The sequence below is a fragment of the Rhamphochromis longiceps genome, linkage group LG12 (genome assembly GCF_057381845.1).
Source record: "Rhamphochromis longiceps isolate RC_006_pf linkage group LG12, R_longiceps_female_GT1.1, whole genome shotgun sequence".
Lineage (NCBI taxonomy): Eukaryota > Metazoa > Chordata > Actinopteri > Cichliformes > Cichlidae > Rhamphochromis > Rhamphochromis longiceps.
The window spans coordinates 19549974-19571330 of record NC_140568.1 but is presented as its reverse complement, the minus strand read 5'-3'; the positions used below and the strand labels follow the sequence as shown (position 1 = coordinate 19571330).

Sequence of the window (21357 nt, the reverse complement as noted above, 5' to 3'; positions counted from 1 at the left end):
CCAAAATGTCGTAATGCGTGACATGCAGTTTTACATGACTTTAATATAGTTTCTAGCAATAAGATAACTACAAATGGGGCACAAAGTGATCTAACAGAGATTACTTTCTATGAATATTTTTCAAGCCATAAACAGCTTCCTCCTTCCTCAGTAATTACAACCAAACAAAATTTTCCTGAGGCTTCATCTGCTGTGCCCACTTGTGTATCCCATATGGCTAGATATATATAATTTAGGACATCATGAATATACAATTCATGCCCTCCTCAGAGTGAGCAGGCATGAGACTCCGACGACGCTCATCACAGTCTGTTGTGCTCGGCAAATCTAGCATGGCATTGAGGTTTTAGTGGAGCAGCAACGCTGGTGTAATGCTTGTGACACCCAGCTGTTAATTCAGACTGACAACAGGCAGATATCTGGCCGACTAATGGCAGATGGGGCTTGAATCCTAGCTTTGCAGAGATAAACTATACCCCCAGAGGAAGGAAGGGGATGGAGAGGAACAGAGAGAGCGAGTGAGAGAGGAAGAGGGTCAAATGCTATTTCCACAACATTTCGGAGTTTATGTAAGGCGTGGAATACATTCTGGTTATACTTGAATCTTTTTCATAGCAGGATGAGAAACCAGCGTTGTGTTAAAAGTCAGATGGAATCTGATAAGTTCATTGCTACTGTATTCATGTCATCAAAGGAATATCAAAGCATAAAGTTATATTTAAAATGGCTTTCCTCCACCAAGTGTTAAAAAAAAGCACTAAAAATAGTTGGAGAGAAGAAAGTCTTTCTTCTGACCTAATTTAAACTGTAAAGGAAATTAATTATAGCCACAGACCAAAGTTATTAGATCGTCTAATGTTGCTTAAATTGAGCTGTTTTATTGCTTACACTCTGAATCTTCGGCCCTTACAAATAAGCAGCTTAACGCTGGTTTCATCTCTGTCGTGAACATGAGGGATGTTAGTTTGTTACACTCTTGTGGAGTAGCTCCTGCTCTCTCCCCCCGTTACTTTCATTTCATCCACAGGATCATGTGTGCCCTCTAATGGCTACAACGGGTAACAAACTTCACAATCACTTGTAACAAATTCAGCACAATTCATTTGTTGTCTGGGAAAGGCCTATAAATATGGTGGGGTGTCTAAAGTTGGACTTTTGGTTTCTAAATAAAGCAAGGAAGCTGCCATCACTGCAAATACAAAAACTCTCGGTGGGTCGTCATAGCTTTTATCACTCAGTGACAAAAGGCAAGAAATGACACATATTAGTCATAGCACACGCTGAGAGAGCCAACCAATAAGAGCTGTCCTCTTGGTCTCCAACCCCCCAAAAAACCAGCAAATGACGCGTGACGCTCATCAACTTTGTCCCTACTGTTTACATAAACGCATACTCACAGACTCTTGGCTCTGTCCTGCCTGAGTAGGAGGATCACATATTGTCCTGGTGTTAAAGCGGAGCAGGTACACACACAGGAAGAAGGAGAAACATGGTTTTTATGACTCTGTTCTGTCTGCTGCTGCTGCGGCCTGGCTTAAGCGCACTAATGATTTCTCCATTGGAAAAGGTAGGTGGAAAGCTGCGGGTGAACAGGAGCACTGCGGTTAGTCATTCCACTGCTCGGAACTTCTGCAAAGTACATTGAACTCTTCAACTTTAAGCTGTTTATCATCCTGCGAAAAACCCACAAGTTACAGAGAGTCCTAACTTTGGTTATTGGATTTACATGCATACTGCTAACAAGCAATTAGCAGTATTTTCATGTTTTTTTTTGGTGTTTGACTCACATGTCTAAATCTAGTTACATAGCATTAATTTCACTACTAGATGTAAACAAAGTTTTGTTCCTTTCAAAAGCCTTTTCATCACTCAACCAGTCCAAGAGTACTTTCCTATCCAGGTTCTTCTCATTCCACAGGTATGTGTGTCAATGGAAGCTTGAAAATACAACAAAATGAGAAAAAAAGTATATACACAACCACTGGCACACAGACAGGTTATCATTCTGTGTCTGCACTGTTTTCTTCTTGGTCGCAGTAAGTGAGCGACTGCGTCGGTCAGCTGTGATGCCTGATATCACCCATCTGGAGCTACTGGTAGTGGTGGGGCCTGATGTCCAGCAGGTCCACAGGCAGGACACAGAAAGATACATCCTCACCAACCTCAACATTGTAAGCCTGATCGCACACATGCAAAAGAAGTTAGAACTAGTGGATGGGAATGTTTACTGGAACAATCCGTAAATGGAGCTGTGAGGATGATATAGGGAGGAATCAGCAGATAATGAAAGAGGTGTTAAAAGCAATAAGTCAGAGACAGTAATGTGTTCTGAAGTTGTACCGTGTCTGCTGAATTCTTTCCATAGTCTGGCCTGGTGTAAGTGCTCCGCAATTCTATAGTCCCAATACACTGAAAGTGATGAAATATAGTAATTGGACTTATATTTCAATTTCCACCCAGGCCTCAGAGCTGTTGAGAGACATTACCCTGGGTGCCAACATGAGGGTGCACCTGGTCCGCATGATCATCCTGTCAGAGCCAGAGGTAAGTGGCTTTCTGTTATGACTCCAGCTCATTATAGTTAAGTCACAAATGACCAAATATTAGATATAGCTTTTTAGCACAATAATCTGAAGTCCTACAGTGCTTGTGTAAGCTATTGTCACATCTATAGCTTATTAAGCTGCTGCTATCCATAGTGACTCTGAATGTGAGCAACATGATTAAAAGTTTCAGTGCAAAGTACTTTAATTCTCTTGTTACATTTGACCATGTTTTAGCCAGAGATCCAGCTGTCTACCAACATCACTTCTTCTCTCAGAAGTGTGTGTGACTGGGGCAGAAGGATTAACCCTTCAAATGACACGGACCCGCTACATGCAGATCTTCTACTGTACATTACAAGGTATGTTAACTGTCTGTATCTGGTTATAAGAGGATGTTTTATTATCTTGCAGATGAGCAAAATGATTTTTTTTTTGCTTTACCATCACAATCAGGTATGACCTGGTGTTACCTGATGGAAACAAGCAGGTCAGGGGAGTAACACAGCTCGGTGGGGCTTGCTCCAGTGACTGGAGCTGTGTGATTACAGAGGACACTGGCTTTGACCTGGGAATCACCATTGCTCATGAAATTGGCCACAGGTAAAAGGGATAATCCACGGGACCTAAAATGTATACTTTAGTTTACAGCTGTGTCTAATTTGGGGCATTCCTTATTATTTCTGTCATTTTGAAATTATCAAACAGTATAATTCAGTTTAATTGCTTTTTTCCCCCCCTTAAGTGAGTTTTTCTTTCTATTTTCAGTCAGAGATAAATTTTTGTCTATACAGGAAATGTTTTCAATGTTTCCAAGAAATTCTTCACAAATCACAGACCCATAAAAAAAAGCTTTAATTGTACTGTGCAGTTTAATTCAGCTCATAACACTCACTATAGTCACCATACTGGACCGTGATTGACAGTTTAAATGGTGCTTTACATGCTTCAAGACTGTTTTACCGTAATTGTTTGCTCTGGTATTCTTGGCAATTTAAAATACCTTTAAATGTCACCAGCCAGGGAATGTCATCTTTTAACAACCGCATGCTCACAGCATCCTACACTATGGTTACTTTAACATCTTTTATGCTTGATTGTATTTCACCCAGCTTGGGAATCAACCATGACGGAGTAGGAAACACCTGCAGCAGGAGTGGGTTCATGATGGCCTCTGACGGAGGCTACAACAGTGTGGATTTGACCTGGTCTCCCTGCAGCAGACAGCAGCTTCTTACTTTCTTCAGGTGGGCCAACCTGTTCACAGCAGCTGTGCAAGAAATGCCATTCATTTATCATGCACATCTTGCACTACTGAATATGGTATTTACTCTTAAGTCGTGTCTTCATATCTGCCACAGAGGTTGATCCTTAAAACGTAATTTATATTAAGTCTTCAGTCTTTCAGCGCAATATAATGTCAGCGCTTTGGGTTTTCTCATCTGTTGGTATTCTCAGTGAAGGGAAGGCGGAATGTGTAAAAGATCTCCCTGCAATGGAAGGATCCCTGCAAGACTGGAAGCCAGGGCTCTACTATGGCGTGGATGACCAGTGTCGTATAGCTTTTGGTAGCACTGCGAAAGCCTGCTCTTTCACCAATAATGACCTGGTATGTCACAGTCTTCATGGCACAGGATGGGAAATTGACATTACCACATTTTCAGTTTGTTAACAACCTTTTTCTCCTTTCCATCAGCCAGCTTGTCGTTTTCTGTCTTGCCACGTCAATCTAGACGACAATAGCTCCTGCAAACGCCTCCTAGTGCCACTTCTGGATGGGACAGAGTGTGGTCCTAATCAGGTACAGCTCTGCAGGCACCAGAGAGTCATCAAACAGTAGTGTGTTTTTCACGGGATGCAATCCTCTCTTCTAGTGGTGTCTAAAGGGGCGCTGTGTGTCTCCAGATGATCTCAGCTCCCCTGATGTGGTTCACGGCTCCTGGTCTGGCTGGTCTGAGTTTTCTTCCTGCTCGAGGACGTGTGGTGGCGGTGTCGCACTTCGTACGCGGCAATGTAACAACCCAAGGTTAACAAATGGATGCGTCAGTAAAAACATGTTGCTGAACTTCTTCTTAAGAACATGTGGGATTTTGGTGTGTCACCTCTAATTTTCAGACCTGCGTTTGGAGGGAATGATTGTGAGGGCCCAGATATCGAGGCTGAACTTTGTAACCAGCAAGTAAGTACTTACCGGCTATGTTTACATTGGGCCTCCATACAATAGGTCAATATTGCTTAATCAATGGAACATTGGACCCAAAATCATTCCCAGCTTTGAATGAGCTTTTCTTAGTAGTTTGCAGCCCATAATTTCAACAGAAATGATTAAATGTCTTAGAATTACGAGAAAATAAGTCATGCACATGTGAAAATAAGAGCATGGGACAAATCAGCTATTCTTCAAATTCAGTTTACTGCCAGAGTATCCTTACTGTAATTTGGGCTTGGCAGTGTAAACTTGACTTATTAGGAGAAAATAACACTTTTCTTACCATCTACCTTATTGCAGCCCTGTGAGCGCACTCAACTTAATTTCATGGCAGAGCAGTGCTCCCAAACAGATAACCACCCCCTCTACCTGCCACCAAACAGTGCTTCCTTCTACACATGGATTCCTGCATTAGGCTTTACACAGGGTAGGTCTAAGCAAACTTGATTTTTTTTTCTTTAGAGCAAAATGTGAAAAATGTGTACACCTAACATTTCTTATTCTTATCCTAACCAGGGGATGAACAGTGCAGATATATGTGCCAGTCAGATGGAGAAAACTTCATAGTGAGCCGTGGCTCTCAGTTTGTGGATGGTACTCGCTGTGAGACAGACAGCCCTCGTCCATTCGGCGCTACAGCAGCTTGTCTAAGAGGCAGATGCCAGGTAGGGATGGGTTAATGAGGCTAAATATATCAGGGATCAAATGCCATATCCCTCTTTCTGTGATCTTTCTTTTGTCTCTGATCAGCTGTTTGGCTGTGATGGTGTCCTGCACTCTGGAAAAGTACGGGATATCTGTGGGGTGTGTGGTGGAAATGGGTCTTCCTGCAGGTTGATATCTGACTCCTACAGTGGTGGTCAGGCCAGAGGTAACAAACTGAGTGCCATTAATTTAAGTTATTTGTAAAGCAAATATGATGTTTTCCTGCTTTTTTTCCCTGTTGTACATAAGCAAATTTAATGCTTTTGGGGTGTGAAAGGTTTTTTTTCTTTACTAGTTTGAAAAGAATAATTGATGGCATTATTAACTGCTGTATTATCGTGCATCAGTTATAAATCAGTGATTTATTTTTGTTTCAGAGTACATCACCTTTGTCTCGGTGCCAGTGAATGCCACACAGGTTCATATTATCAACAGGGCACCTCTCTTCACTCATATGGGTGAGTGGCATAACTGGACAGGAGATTTACATTTCTATAAGACAACCTTAACAGGATTAAAACTTTGCATCCACAGCTGTAAAGACTGGGGAGACGTACATTGTGTCTGGAATGGGCAGCATGGCTCTGAATATGACCCACCCTTCCCTGCTGGATGAAAACCGCCTGGAGTACCGAATCCATCTAACACCTGACCTTTTGCCTGAGATGGAGGAGCTGCTCGTGCCTGGGCCTCTGCAAAAGGAGATAAAAGTACAGGTCAGGCGAGGAAATCTTACTAAACTGTTCACGTGGCTTTGTGCAACAGTTATAGTGATTTTGTTTTGTTTTTTCTCACTGTAGATCTATCGCAAATATGGAAAAGAATATGGAGAAAAAACAAATCCAAACATTAGCTACCAGTTCTATGTGCCTACCAGAAACAGCAGCCAAATGGATGTGTTACCCAAAGGCAAATGGTCTGTTTTCCCAACACCCTGCTCTGTATCTTGTGGATCAGGTAAGTAACTTAACGAAGAAAGTGACAAAAAAAATACTGTTGATGACGGGGATCATTTGAGACCTTGAGAGACCGTGTAGTGTTTGCTTTTTTGTTTGGGAAACAGATGTCTTTTGCAAGTAAAATGCCATATTGAAAGCATTTGTATAATAGTGTTTAGCAGTGGCTGTCAAACTCTGGTGTGCGCTGCCTACTGAGAGCTTAGATTATTGGGGAAAACAATGAAGTGGAACTAAGTTGAATGAAAATCATTTAGTTGGCAACATAAATAAAAAGGAAGCTAACACTATCATAGCAATCTTTACTTGACTAAAGTTCATATTTTGTTGCTAAAGAGTGACAAAAAGTGTACCAGTCTCTGGTGCAATGTTAACAGCACATCCCAATTCTTCTACATGATAAAGAGATTATGCTGTAGTAAATTAAAGAATACAGGCCCAGACTGTCTTGTTAATTTACAGATAATGTCCTACTTGTTTATTTTACTGTGAATTTTTCTGTCATTTAATTGTTTATCTGCTATTTCACTACTTTGGTGTAGCATGAAGGCTGTGGGGGAGGTCTTTATAAGTAGGAAAAGTTGTAAAATTCATGAAAATACAGTTAGAAGTCCATAATTTACACCCTTATGTTTGATACCTGATGTAGACTATAGGAGGCTACAACTGTTAAATCCAAGGTCTTGTAAACATTTGCATCTTCCACCTTTCACCCCTCAACAGGTGTTCGGAGGCATGTTTATATTTGTGCAGATGAAGAGACCAGCAAACCTTTGGAGGAACATGACTGTTCAACACCCCGTCCAACCACACTGCTCTACACAACCTGTAATCTTGCACCCTGTCCCCCCAGGTTGGGTTCATACTCAGCTTCTTTTGACATACAGTGCTCAGCACAAACTAGCACATGTAAAATGTACTATTTTACAGATGGACTGCAGGGACGTTTGGGCCTTGTAGCGCCTCTTGTGGTGGGGGAGAAAGAGTGCGTCCTGTAAGGTGTGTTCAGAAACATGGATCTGATGTGGTGAAGGTTCCAGATTCCAAATGTCCACCTGATACAGCTCCACACGCTATTGAAAAATGTAACCTGCAGCACTGTCCTGCCAGGTATGACATCTGCAATGTAATGCTGATTATTAGATTCACAGAGTGTGAACAGTTAACATTGTAAATCTTCGGTCTGTGCGTTTATAGATGGCACGCATCAGAGCCAGGGGATTGTTCGGCAATCTGCGGGCCAGGAGAAGCAAAACAGATTGTATCGTGCGTCCGACCTGAAGGTGGCGTGGATGTTGAAGTCGATCAAAGTTTTTGTTCAAAGCAGATTAAACCCCCCGATTCTGTGCCCTGTGTGGTAGACGTGTGTCCCATTGGGTGGGAATCAGACCGAGAGGTAAAATCAACGATAACTTGAACTCCAGTGTTCTTTAAGAATGTGAAACATCTCTACAATTGTTGTCTTTCTTGACCAGGAACAACCCAGTCTAAAGTCTGATTTGTTACCACGCTCTAGTCAGCCTCGTGTGTATGTGTGGAGCCCTGTTATTAGCCCGTGTTCAAAGACCTGCGGCAATGGTAAGTCCTCCCTTAGTCAGAAACAGTGCTGTCTACTCAGATGTAGTAACTCAAAGCCCACTGATTATGTGCTGTAGGAACTCTGCAGGTGTGGTTTTCTTGTGTGGACCATCAAACCACACTGGGAGTGCCTGACTTCCACTGTGATGCCTCTACTAAACCTCATCCCAAGTCTGAGATATGCAGCACTTTACCCTGCCCTCCTATGTGAGACACTGTAGTAACCATAGAGATGTGTAGAAAGTAGGATGCAGATTTGAAATAAATGTTTTAAAATTACAGGATATTTTTCTTGTAACAACCAGGTGGCGCTCTAAGCAAGGAGTCTGCAGTGTTACGTGTGGAGGAGGGGTAGCAAACAGGGTGCTGTACTGTGCTCGGGAAGCAGAAGGGGAGGAGGTGGTTGTGGAAGATTCGGAGTGCAGTAACTTTCCCAAGCCCACAGCAGTGGTATCATGTAACACTCACAGCTGCCCAGCAAGGTGAAGATCACACAAAATGCAAACCTGAAATCGATTTCTGCAACAGCAAAAAAAATAATGAACTCCCCACCACTGTCACTTGGCCAGGTGGAAGGTATTCAGGACGTTACCCTGCTCAGTCTCCTGTGACCTAGGTGTAGCTCAGAGGGTTGTGTCTTGTGTCCAGTTTATCCACGGCAAGGAGAGCATGGTGGCAGAGGAAAACTGCCATGCAGCTGTCAAACCAGCCATCACAGTGCCCTGCTTGGTGCAAGTCTGCACCTTTAGGTGGGAGGTGAAGCCGTGGAGCCAGGTACGTCACAAGATGGGGATGGCTATTAGATAGAAATGGGATGAAATAATCTCTTTTGAACCTGTTTTTTTTCTCCCGTCCACTCCTTCGCTGAATACCGAAGCAGTGGACACTGATGTCTCATTAAGCATGATATTGCTAACATTGTGAAATTTCCTTGTCATAAGTGTTGTGTTTCTCTCAAGTGTTCAGTATCCTGTGGCTACGGTATCCAATCCAGAGCTGTGTCCTGCATGGGCCCCTCTAAGCCAGAGCCCCTCAGCCCCCTGATTTGCATGCACATGCCCAAGCCAATCACCATCCAGGGCTGCTACACGGGCAGCTGCAGAGATGTGCCATCCACATCAGATAAACCCACTCCTCTGCATTCCACTCTAAGCCCTAAAAACATATCACAGCCAAGCATATGCCAACTTTCTCCTAGTCCAACAGAGGCCTTCACCATCCCAGTGGCTGCCACAACACTCACTCCAACCCATAAATCAAGTCAGTAGACATAAATACTTTAAGAGCTCATGAAGAACCGAAGGAAAAGCATTATTATTAATATTATAACATCTGCTCCTGTCTAGGTGCATGTGGACAGCTACTGCTGGAGGAATCAGGCACAGTGGATTTAACTGATGTGACAGATCGCTGTGTGGTATCCATAGGCCGACCCTTGGATGAGGTCATTCACATTAAAGTGGTGTCCAGCTCCCTGGACTGCAGAAAAAGTTGGTTCTATTAATAACACTAATACTGCTACTTTCTGTGCGAAGGCTGCAGCAGCAAAATAAATGCAACTCTGCGTGCGTTTTTACAGAGGAGTACGTGGCATTTTTCGACCGACTGGCATTTATGAGGAAGTGCGCGCATGTGGGAGGTACTGAACTGACCACCAGAACAAATGTCCTGCTGGTGCGTCAAAATCTGCTCACGCCAGGGAGCGGGGTTGTGTTTACGTACAGTTCACAGAAAAATAAGAAGAGGAGCCACCATCAAGGTAAGACGGTGCTTGAACAGAACTAGGAATTTTTTGCAGAAGGAATTTTTTTGCAGAAGGATTGTCAAATATCATGAAAGATAGGATTATGATTAATGAAAGAGCATCCTTCATTTGTTGTTTGAATGGATGCAGCAACAAGTGAATTGAAACTTATTCACTTAAACTGAATTAACAGAGATTTGCAAGCCTGTACACAAGTCTTAAGCCACCCCTCACTACTTGTGCAAAGAAGGTTGTTGTTCGGTAGCGTTTGCATGTGTGTCACTCTCTTTCTACAGGGGGGCACAGCGGGGTCATGTTAGCAATCCATTAGAATTTACGTTACATCCACCAAGATCATCAACTGAAGTTAAAGTTAATAATTTTATTGAAAATTGACAAAAGCCATACAAGTTAGAAAGTATGAGTCTTTGGTGGTGTGCATTGTCGACATATAGAAACTACCATACTAAGATTTAAAATATGTCACATTTGACCTCTGACCTCTCCTTAAAGCTTGATAGATTGATTTGAAGGTCAAAATGATTTAAAACTGCCTTTGTTTACATTGACAACATACGGGTAAATAGGGAAAGATATGTGGGAATTTTAAATATCATGTTACTTTGGACCGCTGACCTCTTCTTCAAGGTCAAATGAGGTCAAACTGTCCAGTCATTAACAAATCAATACCTATTATCCATTACCTACTCTTAAATAACAAAAGCCACTTTGCACTTGATTTTACTTGAATACATTTGTAGTGCAGTATGTTTAAAAAGAATAAAGAAAACTAATTAATACATACAAAATTCATTTACTATTTCCTTAAAAGAAAATACTGCCCAGAGAGTGAGCTGATTGAGGTTGGCACTCTTATTTTCCTTCCAAAGAGTTGGATGTATGTGTAATTTTCAAAAGTCATCATGAGGATAAACTGGAGGAAAGTGGAATCTACTGTTCACTGAAGCCTCATTAGAAATGCTCTCAGTGGAAGAGTGGCTTTCAAGAAGCCATTCTTAAGAAAGGGAAAGATGGAGACAATTTTGAGCTATGCCAGCTTAAACAAGAAATGGACTGATGATCAGTGGCAGCAGGTCTGAATCTAAACCAGAACTATTTAGTTCAACTTATTGTCAGCATGTCAGAGGTCAGCTGAGAGGTGCAACAGTGAATCGTGGATTCACCTCCCCAGAGCTGGGACCTCAACATTATTGAAGCAGTGTGGAATTATTTTGGCAGACAACAGATCAAAACTTCCAAAGAAAAGCTTTGAATTTCCTTCAAGAAGCCTGAAGAACTATTCCTGAAGACTACTTTAAATTAAAAGAAAGCTTGCCTAAGAGGGTTTAGGCTGTGTGGAAGAATAAAGGTAATAATACCAAACCTAATTAGAAATGTACAAGCACTGTTTTATACCTTATATAGTGTATATATTACACGCGTGCATGTTTGCACATCTTCAGTAAATTTTGACACCTATTTCCCCATTTTTCCTAACAAAATATCAAGGAGGTTTGGCTCAAGACTTTTGCACAGTACTGTATGACGCAGTGAGAATACTTCCACAGTCTAACGCAATCATAAACAAAAGCCCTGCAATACATAACGTCAGATGAGAATACTGTAAGTTTTTTACGCTTTTGCCTCGGATAGAGTGAGACTGTTTTAAGATTTCCAGCTATATGGGCTGTTTTGTTCATATCCTTTCCATCCACCATGCAGGTGGGAAGGACGTGATATTCTAGCTATGAACAATCAATTCACAGCTATAATATTCCTTGTAGACAACTGTAAATTTTATTGCAATTGCACTAAACTGCACACAGACTATAGTGATGATAACTTGTTAACCAACGATCCATATTTGCCCCTCAGATTGTGACATTCAGCTGTTCTCCCCCAGCGGTGTGTTTGAGAATCCAATAACGTCCAGCACTAACCACACCTGTCGAGTGCTCATCAATGCCCCTCCCTCAGTGAAGATCAGAATCCAAGCACTACACATAGGATTAGTATTCAACACCACAAACTCCCAGTCTACATACATTATGGTGCGAACAAGCTCTCTAACATGTGTTGGTTCAATATGCTGTATCTTACAAGGACAAAAAGCGCACGAGTATAACTACTGCAATATGCTTGTTGTGTTATTCAGATCCGGGACATGGATGTCTTAAAGACCAACGTGTTTAAAGGTAACCAGCTGTTTCAGTGGCATGCGTCGGGAAATATGGCTGAGGTTGAATTTCACGGAGACTACCTGCATTCTGAAGGAAGCTTCAGAGCTCGATATTCATTTGTGCGCCTTTGATACCAGATACTGTTTTTGACAATGTTCACTTGTGCTCTGTTGAGAAGAAAGAGTTAAAGGTATAATATGCAGCAGTCATCAGTTATGTGATTTCTATAAACTGAACACAACATTTATATTTGGCCCCTCCTCTCTGGCTCCACAAAGCGAAAGGGAGGAGCGGTATCCACGCGAGCTGAAAAAGGTGAAAGATGAAAAGGAGCGGTGTTAACAAGAACGAAGCTGTGACTCAAATAGCTGTGAAATGAAATGTTATTTGTGATAACGTGATTGTTTCGCAGCACTTTTCATTCTAAATCACAACTGTGAAGGGAGGTGCTGCATTGCTGGGTTTTGTGGGAATACACCTGAAGCGCATGCTCCATGATGGCTGCTATTGCCTCTGGCTCCGCTCAGACCCCCCGAACAGAAGGACCTCTGCGACTTTTCATGACACGGACAGCGGAGAAGACAGACAGTGACAGTAATGCCCCTCGTTCTGTATTTTTACAGAGTCCTGCACTCACACTCTCAGTTGTTGGTCAGAGACTACACACCCTTTGTACAAAGGCAACACCCCTGAAAAAGGAAAATAAGAAATTACAAGAAGGCTGTTTCCCTGCAGATTTACTTACCACCATACAGTTCTTGTGGTTCATAACTGCATATTATATCTTCAAGTGAAAGTGAAATGAAAAAGGATCTTACTGAAAGATCCTTTTTCATTAACTGTTATAACTATATGCAATTATTTTGACCTTAAATAAACAATAAACAAACCAAAGCACTCAAAATCTTTAACTTAAGCAAGGACAAAGTCATTTGGAAGATAGCACACAGAACTGCTGAAGTATAAAAATGGAGGGCGTACTTATACTATTACAGTTAGTAAATAATGCTCATCTAAAGTTCACACGCACACCTATATATAGCTCTATCTCAATACTGATAGTCACACGGTAAATTTCCCATAATTCCTTTAAAAACTGGTTTCCCCATAGCTCCAACACACTCAGTCCATTGCAGGTCTGTGTCAGTGTGGCATTGTTCCAGGTTCAGCTACAGCCACAGCCCGGCGGGGGCACAAAAACACCGTGCCAGGTTCCTGTGTGGAATCACTGCTTGGCTGTAGCTGTGTCTTCCAAGAGAGCTCTCATGTCCAACAGTGCTTCCTCTACAGCCTGGGCAAAGTTGGCAGCATTTGTCTCCTCGCAGCTGTTAAAGGCTGTGATGGCGATGTTGATGTGCTCATCCATGGGATTGTAACACACTCCATAGCCATCTGGCACCATTGGACCAAAGCACATCACACAGTCTGTCTTGGAGCCAACCTGGACATCGAGACGGGAGGGATGAGGGCAAACATGCAAGTAAACAAATATTACAACACATTATCCTTTGCTCAGCAGTAACACACTGGGGCTTTTCTTAGATGCAAATATACCTGGCTGGTGGAGAGATTAAAATGATTAGCCACAGCATAAGAGGTGTCCATAAATATCTCAGGTATAGAGGTCAGGTCTTCTATGCTCTGCCTCTTGAGCCCAAGGAGGTGTCTGTCAATGGCCTGCCCATGAATTGCCTGAAAAAGCAATGGTGAGCATGTTAAAGTGATATTTATCAAGTAGTTAAAAAGTGGTTGTTTTGGGGATTTCAGCACTCACGTTGTACGTGTTTTCTTTATGCGTCTGAATGGCCTTCTGCAGCAGTGCCAGCTTCTCTGCGCTCTGTTTGAACATTTACTGCTCAGTTTTTACGATCACATTTAAAATGTTACATCGCTTGTGAGAGCCCATCATTTTTACTAGTACCTGTTTAGCTGGGTCTTGCATTGCCTGGACAAATTCAAGTGAGTCTGCAGTAGTTGACCGGATTGCATCTGTTCGCCCATATTTGAACATTCTTAAGGAAGCACTCTCATAGGTAGAGCAGCAAATATTATAGATCCTGGATTGAAAACAAAAAAAGTATATCATGCGGTGCACTCAGTGTCTGCATCCCACGGGACCTTTCCCCCCCTTTCAAGAGAGCGGACTTCTCACCTGAAGTACGTCAGCTGAAGAGCCATTTGCACAAAGGCATCTGGACTGAGCTTATGCTTCTTTGGCACATTTTTTCCAAAGTGAGAAAACACAAGCACTTTCACATCCAAGTCGTGTACCATTCTGACAAAAATGAGAAAAGAGGGAGTCAAAGAAAATGTCTGACATCAAAGCCCAAATGACAACAGCAACAAGAAAACTACATTCTGACTGCACAGCATGACATACATGTTCATATTTTGTTTGGCCTTCTCAATATCTCTCTTGACCTCAGGTGTAATGTTAAAACGCAGCTTCTGGGGCATGGGCAGGGGAATCATGGGAGCGCGACGGAATTGAGTCCTCTGCCTGTTGAGAAAAACGTGACCCGCCGAGTCAGTGTGAGCTCATCATAAACACGAAGAAACACTAGTCTAAAATCTGAAATAAACTTACATGTATTTAACAACGTAATCGATGAGAAACACAATGGGTGGACCCTCAGCAGGTGCATGTTCATACACCAGTCCACATGCACCGTCTTCACCAACAATGAACTGAGGACGATTTGCAGGTACATTCAAATTCTCAACCATTGCCAGAATCCTGTTTATTACTTTGGATCTGTGAGTCATTGCGCTCTTTTAAACTGACCTGTAGCGTCTTATCAAACCAGCGGTTGCCACTGTTCCAACGAGCACCTCCTCCATGCAGAATCTGGGCAGCTACGCGGCTCAGATACAAGTCATCAGACACCCGCAGCATTGGAGCATCCAAACAAACTGTAAAAATACTTTTCTGGATGGCACGAACTGAGTCTTTATTCGTCCTATCTGAGAAGAAAAAAAAAAGGGGGAAATGGAACTTGTGAATCACAAGATTCTAACAAAAAATGCTTTCTATCTATAGAATACATCTGGCTGATACTGTGGCTTGTCCTCACCCTTAATCAGGTTATTATAGGCTTTTCCCCAAGTGTTGCGGTGCTGTGATGTGAGGATGCCAATCGGTTCTTTGTTAGTCTGCAAAGAGGAGTTCCAGATCTTCTCCAGCTGCATATACATCTGATCCACTGTTAGTGGAGTGCCATCACTGTTGTACACATCTAGGACAAAAAACTAGAAGAGAAGCCGGGTTGATTCAGTAACAGATTTAGTTTATTACTCCTTTTCTTCATAATGACTATAAAAAAAAATCAGGATCTTTATAATTGAAGAAAGAACAGCAGTGCCATCTAGAGTACCTGAAAGTTGTGGACCACAGTGATGTGAGTCGGAGGTGTTTTTCCACTGGCGTGATTTACAACGATATCTCTCTTTGGTCCAGGAATACGACAAGAAGACAGGATCTGGTAATACTGGTCCATACAAAGAGGCTTCCCACTCAAATACTCTACAGGCAGAGTCTGACTACAACACAGTAACTAATATTATTCATTTGCAGTTTTGAAAAAAAACAAAAAAAAACAAATAAAAAACAGCTGCAGGCCATGGTGATAATGAGCTTATTGCTACAGCAGTACAATGTTTGTATTGATTTCAGACAAACTCACGTGTCAATCATTTTTTTAAAGTCCAAAACTCCTGCAATTAATTTGGCAGCAAACCTGCAAAAAATAAAAATAAAAAAATAACAAGTCAGATTATAGATTACTACACATAATGGTCAGTGTATGCTTTGTTTTGCATCAATGCTCCAAAAGCTAGCGCTCATATATAGTGTTCACAGATGGAACAAAATCAGTCATGAACTATGGAGAGGAATGGAGAGGAACGCAGTTAAATTTTTAGAAGCTAAAAGTAAAAACAAAACAAAAACAAGCACTGGCTTGTTTACCACAGTCTCATATGTTTGGCACATATATTCTTATCATCTTCATTGTTATTTTTGCATTACATCTCCATGGTGCCCCTATGTTCACTGCATATCCTATGGGTCACAGCATTCAAAAACAGCTGAGCAATGGTATGAGAAGCCCTGGGGCTTTAAATAGCCAGCATGTGGAGGGAAGACTGTGCAAAGGTCAGCTTAAAATGAGCTTGTACTGTAACTTCAACACAAAGTAAATCACTTTTTAAAACAGCTTAATGGCTGCACTTATATTCAGACAATTAAACTTTATAACTGGTACTGCTGGAGCCCCGAAAATTTACTGCACGCATTACAAGTGCTGGGGTTTTTTTTAGTGTTTGTGGGCCTGTGATTATTAAGATAAGCAGTTTGGATACTGTAAGGGCATGCTGGTTTCTCACCTCATTTGACCTTGACGATCATGAAAGTGCATCTGGGGCAGGACTACTCCAGGGCTGGTGTAAACTGCCACCGGCATACGGCAATCCAGGTAGGCCGACTGCATCCACCATTCTGTTAACTACACAAACACAGCTGTAGTCAGACCAGGGCGAAAAAAGAATTACTTTAATTTCTTAAACAGCCAAATTAAACATGTATTTAGTGTATGTAATTACAAAAGACAGATTCTTCTGTCAAAAGACTGCTTTTACACTCATCATGTCTACGGTGACACATAAAGTTAAATAAATCCATTTATCTACCCAGTTGTCCGTCTTGCGTGCCCGCCTTTCCAGTCCCTTTTGAAGCCTTTCTCCTACACCACCCTTAAGGAACTCCTGTACCACCTTCCTGGTGTGATCCATCTCTTCATCACTGATGAGGGGTTCCAAAGCTGCGAGGTAGCGCTCACACGTTTGATTCAAGGGTGGCACAGGTAGCTTAGGCAGACCCTCTTGGTGTGTCAGGGGCCTTGCAAGGATCTGCGTTACGGGTCTGACTAGGTGACATGGCTTCACCATACCTGGCCGCATCTATAAGATAATATCTTGTTAAGTTAAAAACTCTTCTGTTTTTTCTGCTATTACACATTAAATTGGAGTATTACAAATGGATTTAGAAAGTTGAAGGTGTCATTGCTATTTGAAGCCCAACAGACAGTTAAATATATAAATAGCCCAGTACATTCATACATGAGTGTGAATACTGAAATGTAATCTTATTGACAATCTCACTGGGGCTCGTTAACCCTGCAGATTAATTGAATCTCTTTAACCTCAAGTGTCAACATGTTGTTTAGTGCATGCAATCTAAGACTGCAGACATTAATGAGTCGCTGCAAACTGGTTTAAGCAAGAACTAGCTTCGGGCGTTGCGAACAACGGTAAATAACTTAGACAGGCTCGTGCTTTACAGCGAGATGATGATTTGGTGCATGAAAACGGACACCAAAACAACCGACAGAAGCAGCTATACTATTCGGACTAACTGGTGTTAGTCTCTGCCAGCTTATAAATAGGTTGACACAGTTGAACCTTCGGATGGGAACTACAACAAAAACACATCAATATAAAGTCGTTATACGATTTATTGACAAAAAATAAGAAGATACATTCATATGATATCCCATTTGATTTAATATTACTCCAAATAAGGTTGAATTAAATACGTAACGGTTAGAAAAAATGTAGGGATATTTATGTCAAGCTGGAACACAACAATTAACTTCCGGTTAGCGATATCAACATAAAGTTATTGCTAAATATTTTGTGTATTTATTGCACGCCACGACAGAAAAGATGCAAGAATGTGGATAATACTGGGGGATGACTCCGAGTCACATTGCTGTTTCCCATGTCACGAACTAAGCTAACGCTAAGTTACTCTATGCTACGCTAAGCTAACGCTATGCAAAATGTTAGCTAACCCCCTCCCCGAAAAAAAGAAAAATACTCCGTTATATTCCTTAACGCACAATTTAAATGCACACGTTGGGTGAACGTAAGTTACATTTTAACCTACTGTTGCCACATTGTTGCTATTCTGCACAGCGCCCCTCCCTCTTCACTCACTCACTTGACCTGATGTCGCAAAATCAAACGTAACGTTACTGCGCTTTTTTAACACGCACTTAAAACACACGCAAAGGGGGGAAAAGGAGGACTCACCGCGGCTCTGACAAAAACACCCAGCATCTTGTCAGACGGACGCGCTAAAAACTTGGACTGTCCCGGGAATATAGATGGGGAAACCCTCGGGCAGTCATGTCTCAAGGACAAGCACTCTGCGCTCAGCTGTCCGCCCCCCGTCGGATACAGCAAACAAAACAAGCGCTCTCTCTCCTTGAAAAGTGTTTTTCTAGGTGGAGTTTGGCACACGTGAGACTGCTGTTTCAAAACAAATAATTACACTAAACCTCTACCCGCATGGAAGCTTCCTCAGCTCATTGTTTTATTCATTTTAGGAAAAATGGATTCAAATGTTCCACAAGAGCTGCTAATAAGCATTTGTCTTTTACTACTTCTGGTTATTGTGTTCAGAAATTGCATATTAAAACCTCCAAGTTCAGTGAAATGATGGCACATTTACTACTACTACTAATAATAACTGTAATAATAATAATAAGAAGAAGAACAAAAACACAAAATCTGTCTGTATTTCTAAGTTGACCGCTGCGCCCTCTTTCCAAGTAATTTGAAGTCAATGCATTTGTGTTTTTAGACTGTTTGTTTTATTGATTAATCAAAGCAGGCCCTGATATAAATATATATTTACATAATAAGAATAAGAATAAGAATTCTCGTTGAACTGTTGCACAAAGCTGCACAGATCTTCTCTGGCCACATGGTGGTAGTCGTCCAACATCTTTCCAAGGAGAAAACAGCATTCACTTATTTCTCCAGGAAATACAAACCAGTGACTCCGGTTTTCCCGCAGAAAAAAATAATTTAACAAAAAATCACCACCACAAAATAATATTTAAATAAAGGTTACAGTTTAGTCATGCTGTGTAGAAATTATTCGCACTAGCACAGGAAATGTCAATGTGCAAAAAGTAATGGAAATGCATATGACCATTCTGTATAATTTCAGCACTGTTTTTGTATAAAAAGTCCAAGAGAGAACTGCAGTCGTGTCATGATTTATTTAAAAGCAGCAAAATAAAACGATACAAAGAAATTAAAAACACATAGTCATACATATCAAAATGCTTCGATTGCTCTGGTCCAGCCGCTGCCTGTTAACAGCGTGTGTTTTAAACAAATTGTTTGAGTGGCGAATATTTGCTCAAGGTCCGTTTGCTGCCAACTCACAAACTCAGATAGCCCACCTGAGCCCAGCACCGAGATCAGGTTGGAGATGTTTGTGCTGTCCAACTGGTCAGAGTCTGAATGTGAATCATCATCACTCCTCATTCTTTTACACGGCACTGGCGCAAAGTCTGGCAAATAAAACTCTGGATCAACGATATGATAACTTATGTCAATCTTTCGCTTTTTTGTGTAGCACTGCGCGCCCTGCGGCTGTTTGGGCTGCGCGCAACAGTCTGTGTGGAAGTATCCGTTCGTGACAGTAGTCACCACATGGGTGTCCAAGTCCAGGACAGTCTTTTGGTTGGCTTGCGTGTTCGGGATAGATAACTCCCAGGAGGATTTGTCCGCACAGCTCCAACAGGCGTCCGAAACCATGAGGTCAGAGTCACTCGGTGAATCCATTGCGCAGGCAGATGCGCCTTGGTGCGCCACCTCTGCAGGCTGACCGTTGGGCTGGTGCGCTCCGCAGTGCCAAGTGTCCGACTCAACCCCAGTAAAGTTGCAGTAGAAGTCATCAGCCAACTCCGTGAAGCTCCCCGTCCATTCGAGGTATTCTTGCCTTTCTCGGACTACGGTTACATCCTCGTACGGATTCGTCCTCTGCATCTGCGACAAGTTTTTGCTCATGTAGAACTGCCTGGCGTTTCTCAGTACGTACGTTACCAGTAAGTTCTTGTGGAGCTTGATGCCTCCTCTCTGCGTCCTGGAGCTTTGGATTTTCCTCAAAGAAATGGAGATCAGATTCTGTGCTTCAAATGCACACTCCATCCTCAGTCGGGCCACCCTTTCTTTGCTCTCGGTCTCTCAAATCGTTTGTTTCCAAACTGGAGAAATAGTGATGCCTTTAGTTGAGATTCCTATCAGATTCGTGTAGACTGTGTCCATAGCGCTCCATGTCTTCCCAGTATGGGCATGGATTTGCAACTCTCATCTTTCCTTGCCACGCCCTCACGTACACATTGTCCAATGGGAGGGAGGAGGTGCTTCTGTTATACGCAAATATCACTACTAGCCTCATTCAAAATGCACGTAGGAGCAGGCAAGCTGTATTTCACTAAATATGATCTTTTTAAATCTCAGTGCAGACAAATAGGAGACTTTGGAGTCCGCACTAAAACAGAAATCAATGGAAGGTGGAAGAAAAAGCAGATGCGAATGTAGCGGGGTAGTACAATAGAGTGAAATAGTGTAATGGGATGTAATTTATAAATATAACATGTACTAACATGTAATAACAAATAAGAAAAATATTAGATGATGTGGATGTAGAATATAAGTAGAGAGGATGAACATTAAAACAGGGTTAAGTTGCATTTTATAATATCAACATTATCTACTTTACTCAGTTTCTTGACTGTTCCAATCATGTATCTTATTATTTTCCAAAACAGTTTATTACTTTATCATTTTATATACTGAGGATTCTTTCTCTACTATATTGTTACATTTTATATTACAATGTGCTACCACAGTACAAGACTATACTATACTACATTTTATGGCTGCTTGATGGCAAAAATCACAATTACACTTAACAGGATCAAAGCCGAGATTATAATGATTGAATCTAAAAGATAAAAAACTGATTCTATTATTTATTTAATTGTCTTTTAAACAGTTATGAGAACTTAATTTTAAAAAAAAGCCCTAATTCCCCAAAATCAACTAAATAAATACATTTTAAGCAAATAATAAGGTGAACTAAAGAAGTTTGGGAGAGAACAATATCACTATATTATATGGTATATTGCAATATAATATGATATGACACTATAAAACATGGTACTATGCCACGTTATTCTACATTATACTATAGTAATCCAAAGTTAGGTCCAAAGATTGTTGGATAAAGATGCTATTTTTTTTTTTTAATTTTACCTCTGTACACCACCATGATGAATTTTAAATTAAACAATCAAGATGCAGATTTTCAGCTTTGATTCCAGACGTTTAACAAAAGTATTACATTAACTGTTAAGGAATTAAAACCATTTTCATATATACATATATTTAGTCCCCCATTTTTAGATGTGCAAAAGTAAATCGACAAACCAAGATTTGTTTTAATACTTGGATGAAAATCATTTGCAATCAATGACTGCCCGAATCCTAGAACTCATGGATACACTCAAAATGCTGTGTTTCCTCCTTTGAGATGTTCTGCCAGGTCTTTACTGAAGCTGCCATCAATTGCTACTTGTTTGTG

At 41.4% G+C, this 21357-nt stretch overlaps 3 protein-coding genes across 4 annotated transcripts; 1 reads left to right on the top strand and 2 right to left on the bottom strand.

The window, feature by feature from the left end:
* The first annotated feature begins 1406 nt into the window (after positions 1 to 1406).
* Positions 1407 to 12046, top strand: adamts13 (ADAM metallopeptidase with thrombospondin type 1 motif, 13). The gene is made up of 29 exons (XM_085425088.1): positions 1407 to 1567; positions 1858 to 1918; positions 2038 to 2171; positions 2461 to 2544; positions 2781 to 2905; positions 3000 to 3146; positions 3656 to 3790; positions 4002 to 4152; positions 4240 to 4344; positions 4418 to 4569; positions 4659 to 4722; positions 5053 to 5179; positions 5269 to 5417; positions 5503 to 5623; positions 5835 to 5915; positions 5992 to 6173; positions 6258 to 6414; positions 7137 to 7266; positions 7344 to 7523; positions 7611 to 7809; positions 7889 to 7991; positions 8069 to 8198; positions 8297 to 8473; positions 8561 to 8765; positions 8951 to 9251; positions 9338 to 9481; positions 9571 to 9750; positions 11611 to 11786; positions 11891 to 12046. The coding sequence occupies exons 1-29, from the start codon at positions 1490 to 1492 to the stop codon at positions 12044 to 12046; spliced, it is 4134 nt and encodes a 1377-aa protein (XP_085281214.1). The 5' UTR covers positions 1407 to 1489.
* A 25-nt stretch (positions 12047 to 12071) lies between these two features.
* Positions 12072 to 18161, bottom strand: LOC146657186 (carnitine O-acetyltransferase-like). Of its 2 annotated transcripts, none has more exons than XM_085425089.1 (14): positions 18006 to 18161; positions 16602 to 16871; positions 16299 to 16417; positions 15599 to 15652; positions 15290 to 15455; positions 14990 to 15164; positions 14701 to 14879; positions 14503 to 14603; positions 14296 to 14415; positions 14068 to 14190; positions 13837 to 13972; positions 13690 to 13752; positions 13470 to 13607; positions 12072 to 13356 (listed from the first exon to the last, which is right to left on the bottom strand). In XM_085425089.1, the coding sequence occupies exons 1-14, from the start codon at positions 18030 to 18032 to the stop codon at positions 13141 to 13143; spliced, it is 1887 nt and encodes a 628-aa protein (XP_085281215.1). In that variant the 5' UTR covers positions 18033 to 18161; the 3' UTR covers positions 12072 to 13140. The 2 variants fall into 2 exon arrangements, with proteins under 2 accessions (XP_085281215.1, XP_085281216.1); XM_085425090.1 differs by lacking the exon at positions 18006 to 18161 and adding an exon at positions 17860 to 17975.
* Positions 18162 to 18991: 830 nt separating this feature from the next.
* Positions 18992 to 20964, bottom strand: LOC146657185 (immediate early response gene 5-like protein). Its single transcript, XM_085425086.1, has one exon. The coding sequence runs from the start codon at positions 19917 to 19919 to the stop codon at positions 19041 to 19043; it is 879 nt and encodes a 292-aa protein (XP_085281212.1). The 5' UTR covers positions 19920 to 20964; the 3' UTR covers positions 18992 to 19040.
* Positions 20965 to 21357: the final 393 nt, after the last annotated feature.

What these genes read in the sequence shown, in the direction of transcription:
- adamts13 (XM_085425088.1), top strand. Translation starts at nt 1,490, where the DNA reads ATGGTTTTTATGACTCTGTTCTGTCTGCTGCTGCTGCGGCCTGGCTTA. An exon ending in TGATTTCTCCATTGGAAAAG is followed by an intron (nt 1,568 to 1,857) that starts GTAGGTGGAAAG and finishes TCCTTTCAAAAG; the next exon opens with CCTTTTCATCACTCAACCAG. An exon ending in CTCCCTGGACTGCAGAAAAA is followed by an intron (nt 9,482 to 9,570) that starts GTTGGTTCTATT and finishes GCGTTTTTACAG; the next exon opens with AGGAGTACGTGGCATTTTTC.
- LOC146657185 (XM_085425086.1), bottom strand. Translation starts at nt 19,919, where the DNA reads ATGGAGTGTGCATTTGAAGCACAGAATCTGATCTCCATTTCTTTGAGG.
- LOC146657186 (XM_085425089.1), bottom strand. Translation starts at nt 18,032, where the DNA reads ATGCTGGGTGTTTTTGTCAGAGCCGCG. An exon ending in GATTACGTTGTTAAATACAT is followed by an intron (nt 14,416 to 14,502) that starts GTAAGTTTATTT and finishes TTTTCTCAACAG; the next exon opens with GCAGAGGACTCAATTCCGTC. An exon ending in GCCAAACAAAATATGAACAT is followed by an intron (nt 14,191 to 14,295) that starts GTATGTCATGCT and finishes CATTTTTGTCAG; the next exon opens with AATGGTACACGACTTGGATG.